The sequence below is a fragment of the Mesoplodon mirus genome (genome assembly GCF_964341445.2).
Source record: "Mesoplodon mirus genome assembly, chromosome: 3".
Classification (NCBI taxonomy): Eukaryota; Metazoa; Chordata; class Mammalia; order Artiodactyla; family Ziphiidae; genus Mesoplodon; species Mesoplodon mirus.
In genome coordinates, this window is record NC_138978.1 from 110964832 (window position 1) to 110987378 (window position 22547).

The 22547-nt window shown below is 37.0% G+C and overlaps 1 protein-coding gene across 1 annotated transcript in view; it reads right to left on the reverse strand.

Annotated features, from left to right (window-relative positions):
* Positions 1 to 22547, reverse strand: part of SPAG17 (sperm associated antigen 17) — a gene marked incomplete at its 5' end in the record, with an annotated part of 221964 nt that overhangs the window by 70929 nt on the left and 128488 nt on the right. The window contains 3 exons of the mRNA XM_082615114.1: positions 12037 to 12191; positions 13859 to 14003; positions 17889 to 18106. Coding sequence (XP_082471240.1) covers positions 12037 to 12191; positions 13859 to 14003; positions 17889 to 18106 — 518 coding nt within the window. The remainder of the gene's footprint in view (positions 1 to 12036; positions 12192 to 13858; positions 14004 to 17888; positions 18107 to 22547) is intronic.

Consider the following 22547-nt stretch of genomic DNA (forward strand, 5'->3'; position numbering starts at 1 on the left):
ATAGAGAGAGAGAGAGAGAGACATTTAAAGATATATATATATGTGTGTATATACACAGACATTTAAAGCTATATATATATATATATAGCTTTTGCTGCTTCAAGTAAGTTTTGGTATGTTAATTTTATTTTTAGTCATTTTTAGTCATCTCAAAGTATTTTTAAATTTCCTTGTGATTTATTCTTTGTGTTATTTTTCACATATTTGTGCATTTCCCAAACTTCCTTTTGTTATTGATTCCATTGTGTGTTATTTCATTCCGTCGTTGTAGGAGAACATATTTTGTATGATTTCAATCCTTTTTAACCTATTGAGACATGTTTTGTGGTGTAACACATGGTCTTTCCTGGACAATGTTCCATTTACAATTGAGCATGTGTTCTATTACTGAGTGGAGTGTTCTATACATGTCTAGGAGGTCTGCATGGTTTATTCTGCTGATTAAGTCTTATTATTCTTTTGATCTTATCTATTCTTTTATCCATTACTGAAAGCGAGGTACTAATGTCTCCAAATATTATTGTTTAATTGTCTATTTCTCCTTTTAAATACACCAATTTTTACTATTTAACTGGACACTTTAATTTGTATAGTGCACAACTCTGGAAATACGTATGTGTTTTGGGCTCTGTTGTTAGTGTATAATATGTTTGTAGTTGCTGTCTTCTTGATGGAGTAATCTGTTTATTATTATAACATACCCTCTTTGTTTCTGGTAATATTTTGTTGTAAAGTCTATTTTGTCTGATGTTTGTATAACCACTCGAGTTCCCCTTTCAATTACTTATTGCAGGTATATATTTTTTATTCTTTTACTTTCAACCTATTTGTGTCTTTGACCATAAAGTGTATCTCTTGTTGACAGCATACAGTTGCATCATGCTTTCTAATCCATTCTTCCAATATCTGCATTTTGATTGGGTTGGTTAATCCATTTATATTTAATGTAATTACTGATTAGGTCAGATTTGAATCTTCCAAATTTCTATTTGTTTTCTTTTTCTTTTTTTTTAACATCTTGATTGCGGTATGATGGCTTTACATTGTTGTGTTAGTTCTGCTGTATATCAAAGTGAATCAGCTATACATATAAATATATCCCCATATCCTCTCCCTCTTGCATCTCCCTCCCATCCTCCTTATCCCATCCCTCTAGGAGACCACATAACACTGAGCTGATCTCCCTGTGCGATGTGGCTGCTTTCCACTAGCTATTTTACATTTGGTAGTGTATATATGTCAATACCACTCTATCACTTCGTCCCAGCTTACCCTTCCCCCACCCCATATCCTCAAGTCCATTCTCTACATCTGCATCTTTATTCCTGTCCTGCCACTAGGTTCATCATAACCATTCTTTTTTTTTTAGATTCCATGTATATGTGTTAGCATACAGTATTTGTTTTCTCTTTCTGACTTACTTCACTCTGTATGACAGACTCTAGGTCCATCCATTTCACTACAAATAACTCAATATCATTTCTTTTTATGACTGAATAATAGTCCATTGTATATATACATCACATCTTCTTCATCCATTAATCCATCGATGTACACTTAGCTTGCTTCCAAGTCCTGGCTATTGTAAATAGAGCTGCAATGAACACTGTGGTACATGACTCTTTTTGAATTATGGTTTTCTCAGGGTATATGCCCTGTAGTGGGATTGCTGGGTCGTATGGGAGTTCTATTTTTAGTTTTTAAAGGAACTTACATGCTGTTCTCCATAGCAGCTGTATCAATTTACATTCCCACCAACAGTGCAAGAGGGTTCCCTTTTCTCCACACCCTCTCCAGCATTTACTCTTTGTAGATATTTTGATAATGGCCATTCTGACCGGTGTGAGGTGATACCTCACTGTGGTTTTGATTTGCATTTCTCTAATGATTAGTGATGTTGAGCATCCTTTCATATGTTTGTTGGCAATCTGAATATCTTCTTTGGAGAAATGTCTATTTAGGTCTTCCACCCACTTTTGGACAAGGTTGTTAGTTTACTTGATATGGAGCTGCATGAGCTGCTTGTATATTTTGAAGATTAATCCTTTGTCAGTTGCTTCGTTTGCAAATATTTTCTCCCATTCTGAGGGTTGACTTTTCATCTTTTTTTATGGTTTCCTTTGCTGTGCAAAAGTTTTTAAGTTCATTAGGCCCCATTTGTTTATTTTTGTTTTTATTTCCATTACTCTAGGAGGTGGATCAAAAAGGATCTTGCTGTGATTTATGTCATAAAGCATTCTGCCTATGTTTTCCTCTAAGAGTTTTATAGTGTTTGGCCTTACATTTAGGTCTTTAATCCATTTTGAGTTTATTTTTGTGTATGGCGTTAGGGAGTTTTCTAATTTCATTCTTTTACATGTAGCTGTCCAGTTTTCCCAGAACCACTTATTGAAGAGGATGTCTTTACTACATTGTATATTCTTGCCTCCTTTATCAAAGATAAGGTGACCATATGTGAATGGGTTTATCTCTGGGCTTTCTATCCTGTCCATTGATCTATATTTCTGTTTTAGTGCCAGTACCATACTGTCTTGGCTACTGTAGCTTTGTAGTATAGTCTGAAGTCAGGAAGCTTGATTCCTCCAGCTCCATTTTTCTTTCTCAATATTTCTTTGGCTATTTGAGGTCTTCTGTGTTTCCATACAGATTGTGAATTTTTTTGTTCTAGTTCTGTGAAAAATGCCATTGGTAGTCTGATGCGGATTGCACTGAATCTGTAGATTGCTTGGGGTAGTATAGTCACTTTCATAATGTTGATTCTTCCAATCCAAGAACATGGTATATCTTTCCATCTGTTTGTATCATCTTTAATTTCTTTCATCAGTGTCTTATAGTTTTCTGCATAGAGGTGTTTTGTCTCCTTAAGTAGGTTTATTCCTAGGTATTTTATTCTTTTTGTTGCAATGGTAAATGGGAGTGTTTCCTTAATTTCTCTTTCAAATTTTTCATCATTAGTACATAGGAACACAAGAGATTTCTGTGCATTAATTTGTATCCTGCTACTCTACCAAATTCATTGATTAGCTCTAGTAGCTTTCTGGTAGCATCTTTAGGATGCTCTATGTATAGTATCATGTCATCTCCAAACAGTGACAATTTTACTTCTTCATTTCCAATTTGGATTCTTTTTATTTCTTTTTCTTCTCTGATTGCTGTGGCTAAAACTTCCAGAACTATGTTGAATAACAGTGGTGAGAGTGGGCAACCTTGTCTTGTTTCTGATCTTAATGGAAATTGTTTCAGTTTTTCAACATTGAGAACAATGTTGCCTGTGGGTTTGTCATGTATGGTCTTTATTATGTTGAGGTAAGTTCCCTCAATGCCTACTTTCTGGAGAGTTTTTATCATAAATGGATGTTGAATTTTGTCAAAAGCTTTTTCTGCATCTGTTGAGGTGGTCATATGGGTTTTCTCCTTCAATTTGTTAATATGGTTTATCACATTGATTGATTTGCATATATTAAAGAATCCTTGCATTCCTGGGATAAACCCCACTTGATCATGGCTGTGTGATCCTTTTACTGTGCTGTTGGATTCTGTTTGTTAGCATTTTGTTGAGGATTTTTGCATCTATGTTCACCAGTGATATTGGCTGTAGTTTTCTTTAATTGTGACATCTCTGTCTGGTTTTGGTATCAGGGTGATGGTGCCCTCATATAATGAGTTTGGAAGTGTTCCTCCCTCTGCTACATTTTGGAAGTGTTTGAGCAGGATAGGTGTTAGCTCTTCTCAAAACGTTTGATAGCATTCGCCTGTGAAGCCATCTGGTCCTGGACATTTGTTTGTTGGCATATTTTCTTTTTTTTAAACATCTTTATTGGAGTATAATTGCTTTACAATGGTGTGTTAGTTGCTGCTTTATAACAAAGTGAATCAGTTATATATACACATATGTCCCCATATCTCTTCCCTCTTGCATCTCCCTCCCTCCCATCCTCCCTATCCCACCCCTCTAGGTGGTCACAAAGCACCGAGCTGATCCCCCTGTGCTATGCGGCTGCTTTCCACTAGCTATCTATTTTATGTTTGGTAGTGTATATATGTCCATGCCACTCTCTCATTTTGTCCCAACTTACCCTTCCCCCTCCCCGTATCCTCAAGTCCATTCTCTAGTAGGTCTGTGTCTTTATTCCTGTCTGGCCCCTAGGTTCTTCATGACCATTATTTTTATTATTATTTTTTTTTAGATTCCATATACATGTGTTAGCATACAGTATTTGTTTTTCTCTTTCTGACTTACTTCACTCTGTATGACAGACTCTTGTTCCATCCACCTCACTACAAATAACTCAATTTCATTTCTTTTTATGGCTGAGTAATATTCCATTGTATATATGTGCCACAAATCACAGTTTCAATTTCAGCACTTGTGATTGTTCTGTATATATTTTCTATTTCTTCCAGGTTCAGTCTTGGAAGGCTGTGCTTTTCTAAAAATTTGTCCATTTCTTCCAGGTTTTCCATTTTATTGGCATATAGTTACTTGTAGTAATCTCTCATGATCCTTTGTATTTCTGCAGTGTCAGTTGTTACTTCTCCTTTTTCATTTCTAATTCTGTTGATTTGAGTCTTCTCCCTTTTTTTATTGATGAGTCTGGCTAATGGTTTATCAATTTGTTTATCTACTCCAAGAACAAGCTTTTAATTTTATTGATCTTTGCTATCGTTTCCTTCATTTCTTTTTCATTTATATCTGATCTGATCTTTATGATTTATTTTCTTCTGCTAACTTTGGGGTTTTTCTGTTCTTCTTTCTCTAATTGCTTTAGGTGTATGATTATGTTGTTCATTTGAGATTTTTTGTGTTCCTTGCAGTAGGATTGTATTGCTATAAACTTCCCTCTTAGAACAGCTTTTGCTGCATCCCATAGGTTTTGGGTCGTCATGTTTTCATTTTCCTTTGTTTCTAGGTAATTTTGATTTTGTCTTTGATTTCTTCAGTGATCTCCTGGTTATTTTGTTTAGCCTCCATGTGTTTGTATTTTTTACAGTTTTTTTCCTGTAATTGTTATCTAGTATCATAGTGTTGTTGTCGGAAAAGATACTTGATACGAATTCAATTTTCCTGAATTTACCAAGGCTTGATTTGTGACCCAAGATATGATCTATCCTGGAGAATTGTCCATGAGCTCTTGAGAAGAAAGTGTATTCTGCTATTTTTGGATACAATGTCCTATAAATATCAATTAAGTCCATCTTGTGTAAAGTGTCATTTAAAGCTTGTGTTTCCTTATTTATTTTCATTTTGGTTGATCTGTCCATTGGTGAAAGTGCGGTGTTAAAGTCTCCTACTATGATTATGCTACTGTCGAATTCCCCTTTTATGGCTGTTAGCATTTGCATCATGTACTGAAGTGCTCATATGTTGGGTGCATAAATATTTACAATTGTTATATCTTCTTCTTGGATTGATCCCTTCATCATTATGTAGTGTCCTTCTTTGTCTCTTGTAGTAGTCTATATTTTAAAGTCTATTTTGTCTGATATGAGAATGGCTACTCCACCTTTCTTTTGATTTCCATTTGCATGCAGTATGTTTTTCCATCCCCTCCCTTTCAATCTATGTGTTTCCTCAGGTCTGAAGGGGTCTCTTGTAGACAGCATATATACGGGTCTTGTTTTTGTATCCATTCAGTCAGTCTGTGTCTTTTGGTTGGAGCATTTAATCCATTTGCATTTAAGGTAATTATCGATATGTATGTTCCTATTACGTTTTTCTTAATTGTTTTGGGTTTGTTTTTGTAGGTCTTCTGTCCTCTTGTGTTTCCTGCCTAGAGAAGTTCCTTTAGTATCTGTTGTAAAGTTGGTTTGCTGGTGCTGAATTCTCTTAGCTTTTGCTTGTCTGTAAAGGTTATAATTTCTCCATCGAATCTGAATGAGATCCTTGCTGGGTAGAGTAACCTTGGTTGTAGGTCTTTCCCTTTTATCACTTTAAATATGTCCTGCCACTCCCTTGTGGCTTGCAGAGTTTCTGCTGAAAGATCAGCTGTTAACCTTATGGGGATTCCCCTGTATGTTATTCTTTGCTTTTCCCTTGCTGCTTTTAACATTTTTTCTTTATATTTAATTTTTAATAGTTTGATTAATATGTGTCTTGGCGTGTTTCTCCTTGGACTTATCCTGTATGGGACTCTGTGGTTCCTGGACTTAATTGACTATTTCCTTTCCTATATGAGGGAAGTTTTCAACTATAATCTCTTCAGATATTTTCTCAGTCCCTTTCTTTTCCTCTTCTTTTTCTTGGACCCCTATAATTCGAATGTTGGTGCATTTAATGTTGTCTCAGAAGTCTCTGAGACTGTCCTCCATTCTTTTCATTCTTTTTCTTTATTCTGCTGTGCAGTAGTTATTTCCACTATTTTATCTTCTAGGTCACTTATCCATTCTTCTGCCTCAGTTATTCTGCTATTGATTGCTTCTAGAGAACTTTAAATTTCATTTATTGTGTTATTCCTCATTGTTTGTTTGCTCTTTAGTTCTTCTAGGTTCTTGTTAAACGTTTCCTGTATTTTCTCCATTCTATTTCCAAGATTTTGGATCATCTTTACTATCATTACTCTGAATTCTTTTTCAGGTAGAATTCCTATTTCCTCTTCATTTGTTTGGTCTGGTGGGTTTTTACCTTGCTCCTTCATCTGCTGTATGTTTCTCTGTCTTCTCATTTTGCTTAACTTACTGTGTCTGGGGGTCTCCTTTTTGCAGGCTGCTGGCTTGTAGTTCCTGTGGTTATTGGTGTCTGCCCCCAGTGGGTAAGATTCGTTCAGTGGGTTGTTTTGGCTTCCTGGTGGAAGGGACTGGTGCCTGTGTTCTGGTGGTTGAGACTGGATCTTGTCTTTCTGGTGGGCAGGGCCGCATCCAGTGGTGTGTTTTGTGGTGTCTGTGAACTTATTATGGCTTCAAGCAGCCTCTCTGATAATGAGTGGTGTTGTGTTCCTGTCTTGCTAGTTTTTTGGCATGGAGTGTCCAGCACTGGAGCTTGCTGGTTGTTGGAGCTGTGTCTTAGCATTGAGATGGAGATCTCTGGGAGAATTCTCACTGATTGATATTACAAGGGGCCGGGAGGTCTCTGGTGGTCCAATATCCTGTCCAGAGAGCTCAGGCCTGTCCAATGTCAGGTCTGAGCTCTCCCATCTGAGCTCAGGCCTGACACCCAGTCAGAGCACCAAGACCCTTTCAGCCACACGGCTTGATGAAGAATGCTGCAACACGATGATGGCATGAATGGAAGTCTCTATTTGTTTTCTATATGTCTTATGTCTCTGGTTTCCCCTCTATTCATCCATTATTGCTTTCTTTTGTTTTAAATAGATATTTTGAAGTATGCCATTTCAATTCCCTTGTTTCTTTTATATATATTTTTGAGTTGTTTTCTTAGTTTTTCTTGTGTATTACAAACAACATCTCAATTTATAACTATCTAGATTAAACTGATACTAAGAATTTCAATATATACAAAATCTTTGCTCCATATAGCTCTATTCCTCTTCCCTTCATGTTATTATTGTCAAAAATTTCATAAGCACATAAATACACTTTTATAATTATTGCTTTATGCATTCGCCTTTTAAATCCAAATAAAGTCACAAAAATACATGTATACTGTCTTTTATTTTTACCTATGTAGTTACCTTTAACATTGCTATTTATTTATTTGTGTGTATTTGAGTTTCTGTGTAATGTTCTTTCATTTCAGCCTGAAGGATTCCCTTTAGATTTTCTTGTAGGGGATGTCTAAGAGCAATGAATTCTCTCAGTTTTTGTTTTTCTGGAACTATCTTGATTTTTTCATTTTAGAAGGATAATTTTACTGAATGAGTTTTTGTTGATGATCTTTTTCTTTAAGCATTCTGAATATATCATCTCACTGCCTTCTAGACTCCATAGTTTCTGATGAGAAATCAGCTATTAATCTTATTGGAGATCCCTCATATTTGATGAGTCTTTTCTCATTGCTTTCAAGATTCTCTCTTCGTCTTTGACAGTTTGATTATGATGTGTTTAGGTGTGGATCTCTCTGAGTTTATCCTACTTGAAGTTTGTCAAGATTCTTGCATGTATAGACAGTTTTTTTTTAATCAAATTTGGGAAGTTTTAAGCCATTATTTCTTCAAATAATACTTCTGCCCTTCTCTCTTTTCCTTCTCAGACTCTCATTATGCATGTGTTCATATTCTTTATGGTGTCCCACAGGTCTCTGAGGCTCTGTTCCTTTTTCTTCATTTTTTTTTCTCTCTCTTCCTCAGATTGGTTAATCTCAACTGACCTATTTTCAAGTTTGCTGATTATTTCCTCTGGCAGCTAAAATTTGATGTTGAGCCTCATTAGTAAATTTTTCATTACAGTTATTATGCTTTCCAACTCCAGAATTTCTATGTGGTTCTTTTTTTAAAAAAAAAATAATTTCTATGTATTGATATTCTATACTTGACGAAAAACCATTCTCATACTTTGCTTTAGGTCTTTACACAAGGTTTCTCTCAGTTTTTTAAACATAACAGCTGACTTAAATTTCTTTGTCTATTTAAGTGCAAAGTCTGGGTTTCCTCAGGGGTAGTTTCTATTGACTGCTTCCTCCTTCCCCATCCCTGTTTATGGGTCACAATTTCCCTTTTTCCCTGCATGTCTCATAATTTTTTGTTGAAAACTGGACATTTCAAGTAGTATAATGTACAACTCTGGAAATTAGATCCTTTCCCCAGGGCTTGTTATTGTTGCTTTGTTGTTGTTGCTGTTTATTCAGTGATTTCCCTGAACTATTTTTTTAAAGTTCATATTTATTGTCATGAGTGGGCCTAACATGTTTGTTTGGTTGCTTAGAGGTCTGCTCATAACTGGGCAGATATTTTCTTAAGTACTTTACACTAATAGGTTTTTCAGCTTCTGCTGAGGGCTCCATTTGCATATTGATGTATTTTTTTAATGCTCTAGCAGGAAGTTTGTAATTCCACCTTAGCTTTACTCCCTGCTTGTGCAGAGCCTGTTGATCAGCAAGAGTGAAAGATCAGGGCTTTCTGAGTTCTTTTATGGGCATGCACACAGCCCTGCACTTGAGTATGGCTTTCCAGATTCCAGGTAATACATCAGAGCTTTTCAAAGCCCTCTGTGGACTTCTCATTCCCCTTCTTTTCCTTTTAACTCCTTTGCTCAAACTCTTGTTTGTTATTGCCACTTCAACAGCTATAATGTTAAATAATTACCTCTGTTTGGGGAAAAGGCTGTTTTTAGGGAGTGAGCTCAGAGTCGGATCAAATAAAGACAACCCCTGTGAGTGGGTGTTTCCAGGGAATGGCCAGACAGCTCAAACACTGACAATATTTTGTGGAGCTCTAAATCTTTTCTTCTTCTTTCAGTGGCTGCTGGCTTGCTGGCTTTCACTGCTATTTTGCATGTGTTGATTTTCAAGGCTACCATGGAGCTGGGGGAGGGGAGGGGAATATGGCAAGTGAAATCACCACAATTCTTGTTGTTCTTCGCAAGATTCAGTTTTTTTTTTTTTTTTTTGGTCTTTAAATAAACAATCCTCAGAATATTGTAATCCTTTGGTTAATTTCTAGACTTTTGAAAAAGTTGATTTTGACAATACTTCCAGGTTTCTAGTTGTTTTTAGGGAGAGTAGATTTTCAGAAGTCCTTACTCCACCCTTCTGGAAGTTTCTCATATTGACTCTTCACCATTCCCTAGGCCCAGAGAACTCCACTGGACCTTGATGAGTTCTGAGGCTTCTCTGTGTTTTCAGGCACATTTTAGAGTAGGCACTGGTGGCTGGTTAAATTTTCAATTTTCCCAGCCTCCACAGGTCCTCATCAAAATGGATCCAAACTGTCAGATTGACTCTGTAATTTACTGAAAGCTGCTCTGGACAGAAAAAGATGGCTTATAACTTCCACAATTAAGACATACCATAGGTGAAGGAACCATATAGAAGAGCCAAAAAGAAAACCTATAAAAAGGAGATGGCCTGCCTTCTAGGAAGTTAATCTGGAGAAACAGCTGTGCTGAAGCATAGAGACTCAACATGAAAAATATAGCAATGATTCATATATGTATGTATGTATGTTAGCAAATAAAATTCTCATGATTTTACATACCTATAGTGCTCAGAATTTACTATAAAATTTGCCTCTTTCAACTGATTTCACACACTGAGTAGAGGACAAGGCACCCTCCATTATGATGTTTGTTTGTGGTAGTACTGATAAAGACAAGGACTTTTAAAGTCCTTTTCAGTAGTATTCCTAAGAATCCTTCTTACATTTCTCTATCTTACCCCAAGGGAGTCAGGATCAGACTGGTATAGAAAAGTAGTCAAAAGCTTAGTCTAGCACACACACACATACACAGACACACCTTTCCCCAGAAAGACAGTAGGTCTTCTGGTCTAGGGAAAAAGGTTTTAGGGACAGAGAAAACCCAGGGACAGAGAAAGATTTCCCATGGGAGATAACAGACCCATTATTTGTCATCTTGTCTTCTTGAAATCCTCCAGCTGGGTGGATGTTCCCACCCCCAGTTGTGGCACATTATAATCATAGAAGATAACAATTGTTACACCCACCTCCTTTTTGATGTTTGAATAATCTTTCTAGTGCTGCCGAGGTACAATAGTGGCCAATATCAAGCTTTACTCTCCCTTTCATACATTGCCTAAAATCCGGCCTCCCTCATCACACTGCACAATGTTCTCATGCTGGTGAGTGAGGAAATAAATGACAAATGTGCCAAGTCCAACAGAGGACAGGCAGAAGGTATTTTTGAACGCCAGCTTTCAATTCTATAAAACCACAGAATTACAAAATAGGTGCAGCTAAACTTACTTAGAGGTTTTTTTTCCAGTTGGGAACTAAGATATGTGTGTTTCTCAATAAGGAGCAATCAAGGTTGATCCTTCCTTAGTCTGTGTTTCAGGAGATTGGGCAAACAAGCGGCTATACAATAGTGTCAGGCACTGGAGGTCTCCAAGTTGGATCTCTTTTCTGTTACGTCTCTTCGTTCAGTGGTTACTGTCATTGGTGCTAAAATTCCTTCGCCCCCATAGTTTTAACGATTAGAGTCTGGGGCCATGATAAAAATAAGGCCTCATCACAGCATCTTAGGAGAGTCTCATCATATCTGGTAGGACATATGATACCAGCATATGGATGCTGCCTAAAAAATTGGATATTCTGAATGCCATATAGGAAGAAAAGCACTCCCTTCTCCAACTGCAACATTTCACAGTTATCTCTCACTATCAGCACCTTCCTTGCTACACAAGGACCTGCACAGGGTAAAGAGGGGGTAGGATAACATTATCGGGAGATGGGAGGGATAAACTGGCTTCAACAGCTATCACAGCAACAAACATTTGTCACTGAGGTCTTTGTCCATCATCTTCTGGCTTCGAGCTCTCAGTATCCTATGACCTTAGATGTGACACCATGGCACTTGTGTTTCTTCTCCAGCAAGTGGAAAGGCAAAGGCAAATCCTTCTAAGACTGAAGGGACTACAGGCTGAACCCGGGTGATTGTGTTTAATGGGGAAATGCAAGGAGGCAGAGGAGTTTCTAACAGTGCTCCTCCCCAGCCCTCCAAAGACAAAGCTGTGCTTCAGCTGGGCTAGCTGTCCTTCCATCCTGTGGGGACATGAGGTATAGTGGGGACAGACTGGAGGTGGGAAGGATGGGAGAGAGAGAATGAATAAGATGTGGCCGGAGGTGAAGCTGGTCTGGTAGGGACAGGCCAGCACTGAATGCTTCTAACACCCACGGTGCCCATCACCTACCACATAAAGGATCCCCAGCAAATACACTCTGGTTTATAAGCTTGATCCCCAAATACCCAAGAATTTAAAGACAAGCAGGACTATGTTTTTCTGGAATGGATTGTAAAAAGAAGGTGAATAAATGAAAAGAGATTGAGAAGTGTGTTCTCAGATCCACTGAGACAAGAGAGCAACAGTCGTGCACATGGCAGGACTGTTCAGTGCCCCCAAGGAGTGGGTTTTCTTAGTCAAATTGACACTTACCTTTGGCACCCCTCATCCTCCCCCAGACCCACCTGGTATGTTCCCTGTGGCTTTGCGATGACAGACGTCCCATCCCCAAAGATGGTGCAGCAGCTACTGTCCTCGCAGTTGGTGATGACAGTGGCGTAGTGTGAACTTTCAATCCGCATGCACTTCACCTGCCTGGTGATCCTCTGAGGACCTTCGTCTGTGGGCAAATGCAAGGGAAGCAGGTCTGATAGGATGCACACATGGGGAACATGCCTGCTGGCTGACTCTGACTGTGCTCCTGCCTCCTGGCTACCTGGACTCGAAGTCAAGATCCAGTGTTGAGAACTCACTCCATGGGGCTGGAGTGCAGGCTACTCTTTATGTCAACACAGTCATTCTTCCAGAATATCTCTTAATTTAGTGTGCTCTTTTGTTCTCACCATTCTTTTTATTTTCAGAAATTGAAAACATCCGGAAAAGCGCAAAATATAATTTAACTATTCATGCTCACTAATCAAAATTAACACTTGTTAATACTTTGTCATATTTGCTTCATTTTTAATATGTACAAGAGAAAAAATAAAGATAAAGTCGAAGTTTACTGCTCTCCTTATCTCTGGGTTTATTCCTTTTTCTCACAATCCATTTTTATACTTTTATATAAATGTATGTATCAAAAACAACATATAGTATTTTGTGTACTTTAAATTTGCATAAGTTATATATTACTCTATGTATCATTCTACACCTGAATTTTTAACTTAACAATGTTTTGAGACTTTTAGCCATCTTGATATATATGTGTGTGTGTAAATAGGTGCATGTATATGTGCACTTCATTCCCTTTAATTGCTATATAGTACTCCTTTTTAAGCATATACCACATTTTATTTTTCTATTCCGCTGTTGACATTTGTTTTCCCAATACTTTAATATTAAACTTGGTGTTGCAAGTAGCACCTCTATACCTGTTTCCTTGTTCAAATATATGAGTGTCTTTCTATATACACCCAGAAGTAGAGTTAGTGTATTGTATGATATGCACATTTTCAATTTACCAGATATTTAAAAATTGCCCACCCAAGTGGCTCTTTTAATTTTCACTCTAACTAGCAGGGTGGAAAGGTTCCTCTTTTTCCAGTCACTTGCCCATTTATTGCACTTAATTTGGCAATGAAGCATTTAAACAAACTCTGGAATTAAAGAAAAGTGAGTCGGAATAATTTTTATTTAAAAATCTTTTTAAAATTTAGCTTTGGAAGGGTGGTAGGCTTTTAGATAATATGAAAGACTCTGGTTCATTAGTAGCTGCCACTGGCTTTTCTCTTATATCACCTTTCTGATAATGAGAATTGTCAGAAAGAATTGAAGGAGGACCTACCTGAGGTCACCTGTGTATGCAAATTAGATTCCTTAAGGATCAAAGGAAAACAGGTCTGAGATCTAATGTGCAGGACAGTTGAGTCATGATTATTAACTTTTAGTTGCTACCAATCCAGGCTGTAAGTTTTTAGTGGTAAAAATGGAAAAGGCACTATTACTATCCATCAGCCAACTAGAGCTGTTATCAATTCCACGTCAGCTGAGGATAAAGATCATAATAAAGGGCCTCATTTGGATTGCATGAGTATTCTTTGGTTGACATGAATTCTTCAAAAAAATTATTTTTCTTATGTGTATTTTCAAAAATCAGTGAGGTTTCTACCTATCTTATTGTAAAGACATAGAATATTGTCATCTACTTGAAAAAGAATTTGAAAAAGAAGAGATACATGTATATGTATAACTGAATCACTCTGCTGTATGCCTGAAACTAACACAACATTGTTAATCAACTATACTCCAATCTAAAAGAAAAATTTTAAAAAAAGAAAAAAAAAGTACCTGTCTCTTGATCATCTGGAGAAATAATCTGATCTTCATAAACTTGATAAAAGGTTGTGATTCTGGTACCATCAGCATGATCCACTACCCGAGTGCCATCTTTCTTTTCAATGATGATCACTTTGTCTTCTCGAGTTGTCATAACCTGAACATACAAAGGCAGAGCACCATCATTTGGTCAGGTGGTTAATCCCAAGTGTGCTTATTTTTACACCCCATTGATTACCATCAAAATACTGGTTATTTAGAAGTAAAAGTTTTATCTTATCTACTTGATCTAATCTTTATAACAATCCTGGGAGGCAGGCAACGATATTCCCCCATTTTATGGATGAGGAAATTCAGGCTTAGAGAAGTTAAGAAACTTGCTGAAGGTCACTCAGCATGTGCCAGAGCTGATGCTGGACTAAGACTGTCTGACTTCACAACTGGTGCTTCTTCCATGGTCGCACATTTGTGAGTAAAAATTAACGTCAGGACTGATCCGACCCAGGTATGTCCAGGAAAATGGTCCCAGGTCCTGCTCCCTTGGAAACTACAAGTTTAAGATAAGCAAGGGACCACTGGTGTCTGTAGTGAAGGTTCTGATGTGGTCTGGTCTCCCCTGAGGAAGCAATGCCAGAACTTGGATTTTGTGTGTCGGTGCAGGGGGTCAGCAATGGGTGAAAGGGGTGCTAGACACAAAGGATCCCAGGGAGCAATGGCCAGAGTGGTGAGAGCAAGGTTAGGAGTGAGGGACCAAACTGGGAAGATTATTAAGCCATATTAAAGACACAGTCTTTATCCCAAGGAAGTCAAATCAGTAGTGAAGGGTTTTAAGTATGTGGACTAGAGTAAGAAACACAGACAATATTCATTTAGTCCTAGCAAGTACTTCAGTCTGAAAGAACACTCAGACCTTTGTATCCTGTAGCTAAATGGTTCACCAGAGAAGCTCTAAACCCCCAGCTGTGTGTGTGTGTGTGAAGATGTGGCAGGCATGGAGATGCATAGCCCAGATCTTCCTTCAAGACAGGATTTGCTCCCCAGCTGTGTGGCGTGAAATTGGCAAACAGCCTCCAGATGTCAGCTCTTCCAGCATCTGCCTCAGCTGCAGAGAGATGCTTTGCCTGACTCACATTGTTCCAGGTGAACTTGGTCCAGTGATTGAGTGAGGCAGGGGTACACTGATATGGTTCCTGCTTCCAGACTTGGGACACTGGGACAGATGACACTGGCTTCTGAGCTCCTGCCAGTTAACCAAGGCTTTGTGGGGTCTGCATCACAGCTCAGCTTCTCCTTTGTCCAATCCTGCTTTCTCCCCATTCCTTTCACAAATGGTGTCCCTTATAAATATCTTGTACCACAAACTTCATTTCAGTGTTTGCTTCTGGAGACCCCAACTGTCAACAATGTATTAAAATTATATAATGCATATTTTTAAATCATTGAGTGTTTTCTAACTTATACAGTCCTAACTTACAATTTGCACTGAAGTGTTCAGATGGATATGAGAGTGAGTTTGCTAGCTATATTTTGACTCAAGTGTCTAGGGCTTTTGGGAGTAGGTCATAATTACATTTTAATCTTTTTATAGTAGGCAGAAATCACTATAAGAGAGAAGTGCACACTGATCATTATTTTAAGTTCTTATCTTTGGCACTCTCAGCCAGTGGTAGATATAGATATGTATATCTGTCTATCTATCTATATCTGTCTATCTATCTATCTATCTATCGCATGTGTATAACGAGAAATACTGCTGTAGAATGCAATGACTGAGAGCATGGACTCTGCAGTTAAGCTGCCTGAGTTCAAATTCTGGTTCCACAGCTGGCTGGGTGATTTAGGCAAGTTGCTTACCTTCTCTGGGCCCTAGTTTCCTTATCTGCAAAATGGAGCCAACACTAGTATTCCTCAGAGATGTTATATGGATTAAATGAGATAATGCTGGTAAAGTAATTCACACTTAGTTGGTCATCAACTTAGCAATGATAAATACTAACTCTTTAACTCATTTGTTTATTTTGGCTGTGCCGCATAGCTTGTGGGATCTTAGTTTCTCAACCAGGGATCAAACTTGGGCCCTTGGCAGTGAAAGTGCAGAGTCCTAACCACTGGACCGCTAGCGAATTCCCTATCTAGTTTAGATATTCACAAATTATTATTTAAAATTATTCCAACATTTTATAACACCACATAACATTGACATTTTCTGATCACCATAGGGTAAGATAATCACTATCTTTAGTGGTGGCAAGAACACAATAGAAAGGATATTTACTGAACATCTGATGGTGCTAAATCTGGTATTAATCTTCCCAACTATTTTAGGTAATGATTATTATTTCCATTTTAGGAGTAAAGAAATCTAGATTAGAAACATCCAAAATCATATATCTAGTAAGAAGTGTGACTTGGGGTTCAAACCCATGACTGCCTCACAGCAAGGTCAGTGGCACTCCTCTAAAATGTGATACTTCATGTCAGATATCATGAAAACACACATCAATTCTCAATTTTGTTTCACATGATCATTGCCCCTTATTTACATAATTGTTAAGCATATGAGACCTAGAATACAACCTGGGGGTCCACATTCTGAATCTACCACCTGCTGTGTGATCTTGGAAAAATTATTTAGCCTGTCTGTAGCTTAGTTGTCTCATATGTAAAATGGAAACAACAATAGTTTGTTGTGAGAATTAAACAAGTTAGGATGTGGAAAACACCAAGAACAGGGCCTGGCACACAGTGACCGCTCAATAAATATTATTACTATTGTTGTGATTGCGATTTGACTGTTGGGTGTCTATGCTTGAATCCAGGCTCTTGGATCTTGATTTGTGCTTCCATAATGGTGCTAGGTATCAGTAAAGGAAATTGAGTGTCATTAACTAAGAAATAGTAATCAACTTTGCATATTAAGCCAAATAATCTGTATCAGGGCTGAATTAAAGTGAGTCATTTGAAGTCACCAAAAAAAACCCATCCTGAGATGATATGTATCTTGAGTTTCACAACAGAGAACTAGCAAACAATGTAAGAGATTATGAAACTATTTCAGAAGTAGGCTGAAGAAGAAAGGAAAACGCATTTGGTTAGATAAAAGAATTTATCTCAATAGCAAGCAGACATTTTGCTTTTGACTATCAGCATGTGGTTGTAAACAAGTGCTGGAAGTCCAGAAACCAGAAATAAGGCATGCAGGAACTTCTTTGTCTTGTTAGATTTAGAGGGTGCTGCAAAGCTCCACATAAGATATTAGAGGAATAGCTGAGGAATGGAAAGAGCTCAGTTTTTAGTCCCAACGACTGGTTCTAAACCTGGCTCTAGTACTTCCTGGTCACATTACTTGACTTGCTGAGGCCCAGCTTCCTCATCTGTATAATATACACTGGTGTGAGGCCTGAATAAGAGAATGTATGCAAAACCCCTAATAGAAAGCCTATAGAAAATGCTATTGTGCATCCCAGGGGTTTCAATTTCACATCTGCTTGACAGATAAACAAAACCATTATTTACTATACCACTCATTTGTCACTTTTTCTTAAGTTATAAATAAAATCTTTTTTATAGTTGCTTTGTGGTGGTGTTGAATTTTTGAGTTATTTAATGTGGGCATCTCATTAAATATACCATAAATTATTTGAAGTCAAGGATCATGAACAAATTTCTATAATTCATGTCTGGTACACACAAAAAGTAGGAATAAATCAGAGCCCCTCACTTCTAGAAGATAAGACATATAAACAAATACATTCAACATAAAGAAATATAGGATATCATTAATCATATGTCTTAAAAGTGGAAAAGAAAATTCATGATTTGTCTCTCACTTCAAGAATTAATATTTCATGATACACTACACTGGTCAAATGAACCACACCATATTTTTAGATTTGGAAAGATGGATCCATCCATTCATCCATACATCCACTACTTAACAAATAGTTATTGAAATTTTATTATTTGACAGGTATTCCTCCATGTGTTGTTTCAGAACGCTAATGATTTAGAAAAATTTGTAATATATAATAGTTTGCCATACCGTTCCATTGACAGGATCTGTGGCTTTAAAGGATAAAAATGGGGCCAAGTCTGCTATTCTTTCTAATCCTTTGGTGCCAATCCGATTTCCTTGAGGTGTAGTCGTAAACCAGGTGCCTAAGTGAACCTCCACAGGAGTTACTGTTTGAATTGTTTCTGGGGGAGGTTCATGGCTTTCATTTTTATGTGCCATTGATGACTGATTTTTCTGACTTTTTCCTGTGGAAGTTCAAGTAAAATCAAATACAACAAATCAACTATACTCCAATAAAAATTTAAAAAAATTTTTTAAAAATTAAAAACAAATCAAATGCAACAATATAACTATAATATCACATATAGAATTATTCATTAAGTTTTAATACAGTGTAGGTTACCCCAGACACATAGAAATTCTAAGTGGTATTCATCAATTATATTATTTCTCAAGAAGCAAAAATTTCAGGTTATGAATATCTTAATCTTGGCACTTGAACCTTGGCTGGATTCCCATCACCTCCCCCAAAACATACACATGCATACACAGCTCACTCTCCATGGCATAATACCCATTCTTGTCAATTTCTGTACACTTTTAGGTCTTGCTTACATCTCCCTAGATTCCAGATTTAGGGTCCTGTACCCTGGTTTTCAAAGCCTCCATTTTCTCCTGTGTAACTCTGAAATTTTCAGATTCCTTTTTTTGACTTATTATATTCTAGTATAATAGAGTATAATTTTAACTCTTCATTCCTCTGATTTTGTCATTCTTTTCAGTCACAGGAAACATCTTTCTTCAGCTCTGGATCTGGAGAATATTATCAATCAAGCATATCCTTGGCCTCTCATATGGAGAGGATTTGTACAGTTTAATTACTACATTGATAATCATCTGATACACATCCCCCTCTCAACACCTCCCCACCCCCATTCAATTAGAACAGGAAGACAGAATTGAAGAAACCCTCATGGAACCCTATAAATATTATCTCAATCCCTCTATCAAGGTAGATTTACTCCATTTGTATGAATAATAATGAGTAATCTGTAGGCAAAATTTGCCAGTGTTGCCAAGCCTCAATGATGAAGTAAACTCAGACTGAGAAAAAAATTGCAAAAAATATAGTAAAGGATTGTTGCCTCCATGAAGATCCTTTAGATTCAGACCATGAAATGTGCATCGGGGCGTGGATCTTGGTGTAAGATGCAGACTCAACTAATCGGGGGAACCAAAGAGCACAGATATATTTAGCTAAGCCTTTCCATTGCCCTAAGATTTAATTTGGACCTATTTGTATTTCCAGAGCATTAAAAGAGAACTGAAAGATAGACCTGTAGAAATTATTTAGAATGAAGCTCAGAGAGCCAATGTGACAGATGAAAGAGAGGTCAAAGCTCTATAATACACATTTAATTGGAATTCTAGAAGAAGAAGAGAAAGAAATGGATGATAAACAATATTTGAAAAGATAATATTGAGAATGTTCCACAAGGAATGAAAGACACTAATTTACAGATTCAAGAAGCTCAATGTATTCCCACTTGGATAAATAAAAAGAAATCCACCCCTAGTTAAATCATATTGATATTATAATAAAAAAGATTTTAAAGGCAGTTAGATTGTCTAACAACAATTAGACTGACAGCCAACTTTTCAACAGCAATAGTGGAAGCAAGAAAAATATGAAGAATTATTGTCCACATACTGAGAGAAAATACCTGTAAATCTAGAATTCTACACCAGTGAAATTATTTTTCAAGAATGAGGACAACATAAAGACATTTTCAGAAAATACCTGTTATGCAATAAATAGCTTAAAACTTCCAGTTAAAACACAAAAATGTCTAATTTTTAAAACATACACCTATATGCTGCTCACAAGACACACTTTTAAACATAAACCATAGAAAGTAAAACAAAGTGTGGGAAAAGTTATACTGGAAAAGTATTAAACAATAGCTGATGTAGCTATAAAAATATAAGCAAAATCAACATTAGAGTAAAAAAGAATCCTAGAATAAAAAGTCATTGTGTACTGATAAAAAGTTAAATTCCCCATGAAGATAAAACAATTCTAAATTTGTAAGTATCTAAAATCATATCCTCAAAATATATAATGGCAAATCTGAGAACTATAAAAAAGATATAATTATTTCAGAAAAAAGAAATATGGATTAAACTATAAGGAGTGAAGAGGCTATTCTACCCTTTCAGGAAATTTAAACATACTTCTGCTGAATAAGTTGACATTGTACATTAAAAAGTCCATAAGGATATAGAATAAGAAAGGTCAAAGTTTGAATGTGAGGCAAATATGGCCTACTGTCTGTTTTTGTACAGTCTGTGAAGTAATAATTCTTTGTACATTTCTACATAATTAAAAATTCAAAAGAATATTTTGTTATGAATGAAAATTATATTAAATTCAAATTTTAGTGACCATATAAAAGTTTTATTGGAACACAACACAGCATGCTCAATTGATTATGTATTTTCTTTTTTTTTTTTTTTTTTTTTTCTTTTTGCGGTATGCGGGCCTCTCTCTGTTGTGGCCTCTCCCGTTGCGGAGCACAGGCTCCGGATGCGCAGGCCCAGCGGCCATGGCTCACGGGCCCAGCCGCTCCGCGGCATATGGGATCCTCCCAGACCGGGGCACGAACCCGTATCCCCTGCATCGGCAGGCGGACTCTCAACCACTGCGCCACCAGGGAGGCCCTGATTATGTATTTTCTAAGGCTACTTTTACACTACAATAGCAGAGTTAGTAGTTGTGATGGAGACCATATGGCTCCAAGTGTCTAAAACATTTACTATCTTGCCCTTTACAGAGAAGTTTCCTGAACCGGGATATAAATTGGACAACACAACTAACAAATTTGATCTAACAGATATAAAGAGAACTCTGTAACCTGCTGTATATATATATATATAAAATAAATTAAAAAAAAGAGAACTCTGTACTCAATAGCTGCAGGATATATGCAGTGTTCAACTTTTCAAACACAGACAGAATTTTTTAAAAACTTGACCATATCCATTCCTCTGTCAATGGACATTTAGGTTGCTTCCATGTCCTGGCTATTGTAAACAGTGCTGCAATGAACATTGGGTACATGTATCTTTTCGAATTATGGTTTTCTCCAGATATATGCCCGGGAGTGGGATTGCTACTTCATATGATAGTTCTATTTTTAGTTTTTTAAGGAACCTCCATACTGTTCTCCATAGTGGTTTTACCAACTTACATTCCCACTGACAATGTAGGAGGGTTCCCTTTTCTCCACACCTTCTCCATCATGTACTGTTTGTAGACTTTTTGATGACAGCCATTCTGACTGGTGTGAAGATGTCATACATGTATACCATGGAATATTACTTAGCCATAAAAAAGAATGAAATAATGCCATTTGCAGCAACATGGATGGACCTAGAGATTATCATACTAAGTGAAGTAAGTCAAAGACAAATATATGATATCACATATGAAAAGATGCTCAACATTCCTAATCATCAGAGAAATGCAAATCAACCACAATGATATACTACCTCACACCTCTCAGAATGGCTGTCATCAAAAAGAACACAAATAACAAATGTTGGAGAGGATGTGGAGAAAAAGGAACACTTGTACACTGTTGGTGGGAATGTAAATTGGTTCAGTCACTGTGGAAAATGTTATGGAGGTTTCTCAAAAAACTAAAAATAGAACTACCATATGATCCAGTATATCATTTCACTAAATTTTGATTTATCAAAAAAAGAACTCACTTTGCCTCCATACAATGTTACTGGGTACCGTGGTGAGATGTGTGAATCTGAGAGAAAAAGACTAAATCTTAGTCTCACAGATCATTAAAGGCATATGAGAAATTGAGAAAAATTTGTAATGCCTGAGAGACAGTGTAATTTAGGGGTTAGTTGCCCAGACTCAAATCCGAGCTTTACCACTTACTAGCTGAGAGACTTCAAGGAAGTTAGTTAACTTCTTTGTGTCTCAATTTTCTCATTTGTAAATTGAGATTATTAAGATACACACCTCACAGAGTTGTTGTGAGTATTCACTGATTTAATATTTTGAAGTATCCAGAATTGTACCTAGTACACAAGTGCGTCTCCTATACATGAAGATCTCTTAAAATGAAAATGATGAACATCCCAACAGCAAACCAAGGAAAGATGTGAATAGAAAATTAACAAAAAGAAAAAAAAAGCAACAAACATCTTTAAATGTTTAATCTCATCAGTAATCAATGAAATGCATTTAATATAACAATAAGATGCATTAATTGTCTATCAAACTGAGTAACATGAAAAGAATGACAATACCCGGCATTGGCAAGGGTATGAGGAAGCAAACACTTTCATACTGTACTGGAGGTAGGGGCATAAATTGCAAGTGTCTTGGAGGAGAGCAAGTCTGTAATTTAGATTATGGCAGACATGGTTGATTGCTTACACAACTCTTCTCCACCTTCCTTTTTCCTTACTAGTAGTGCTCATCTCCTGAGAAAAAAGCCAAAAGTTTCAGATGCTGTTTTCCCAGCCTAGGTCCCCAACCAGGTTTAGTCAATGACATATAAGAGGAGACCTACTGGGGGTGGGGGAGACTGGTGTAATCTGGGGCAATTTTCCTCCCTGATAAAGAGAGACACTTGAAAGCTCTTGTGTTCACCCTCTTTC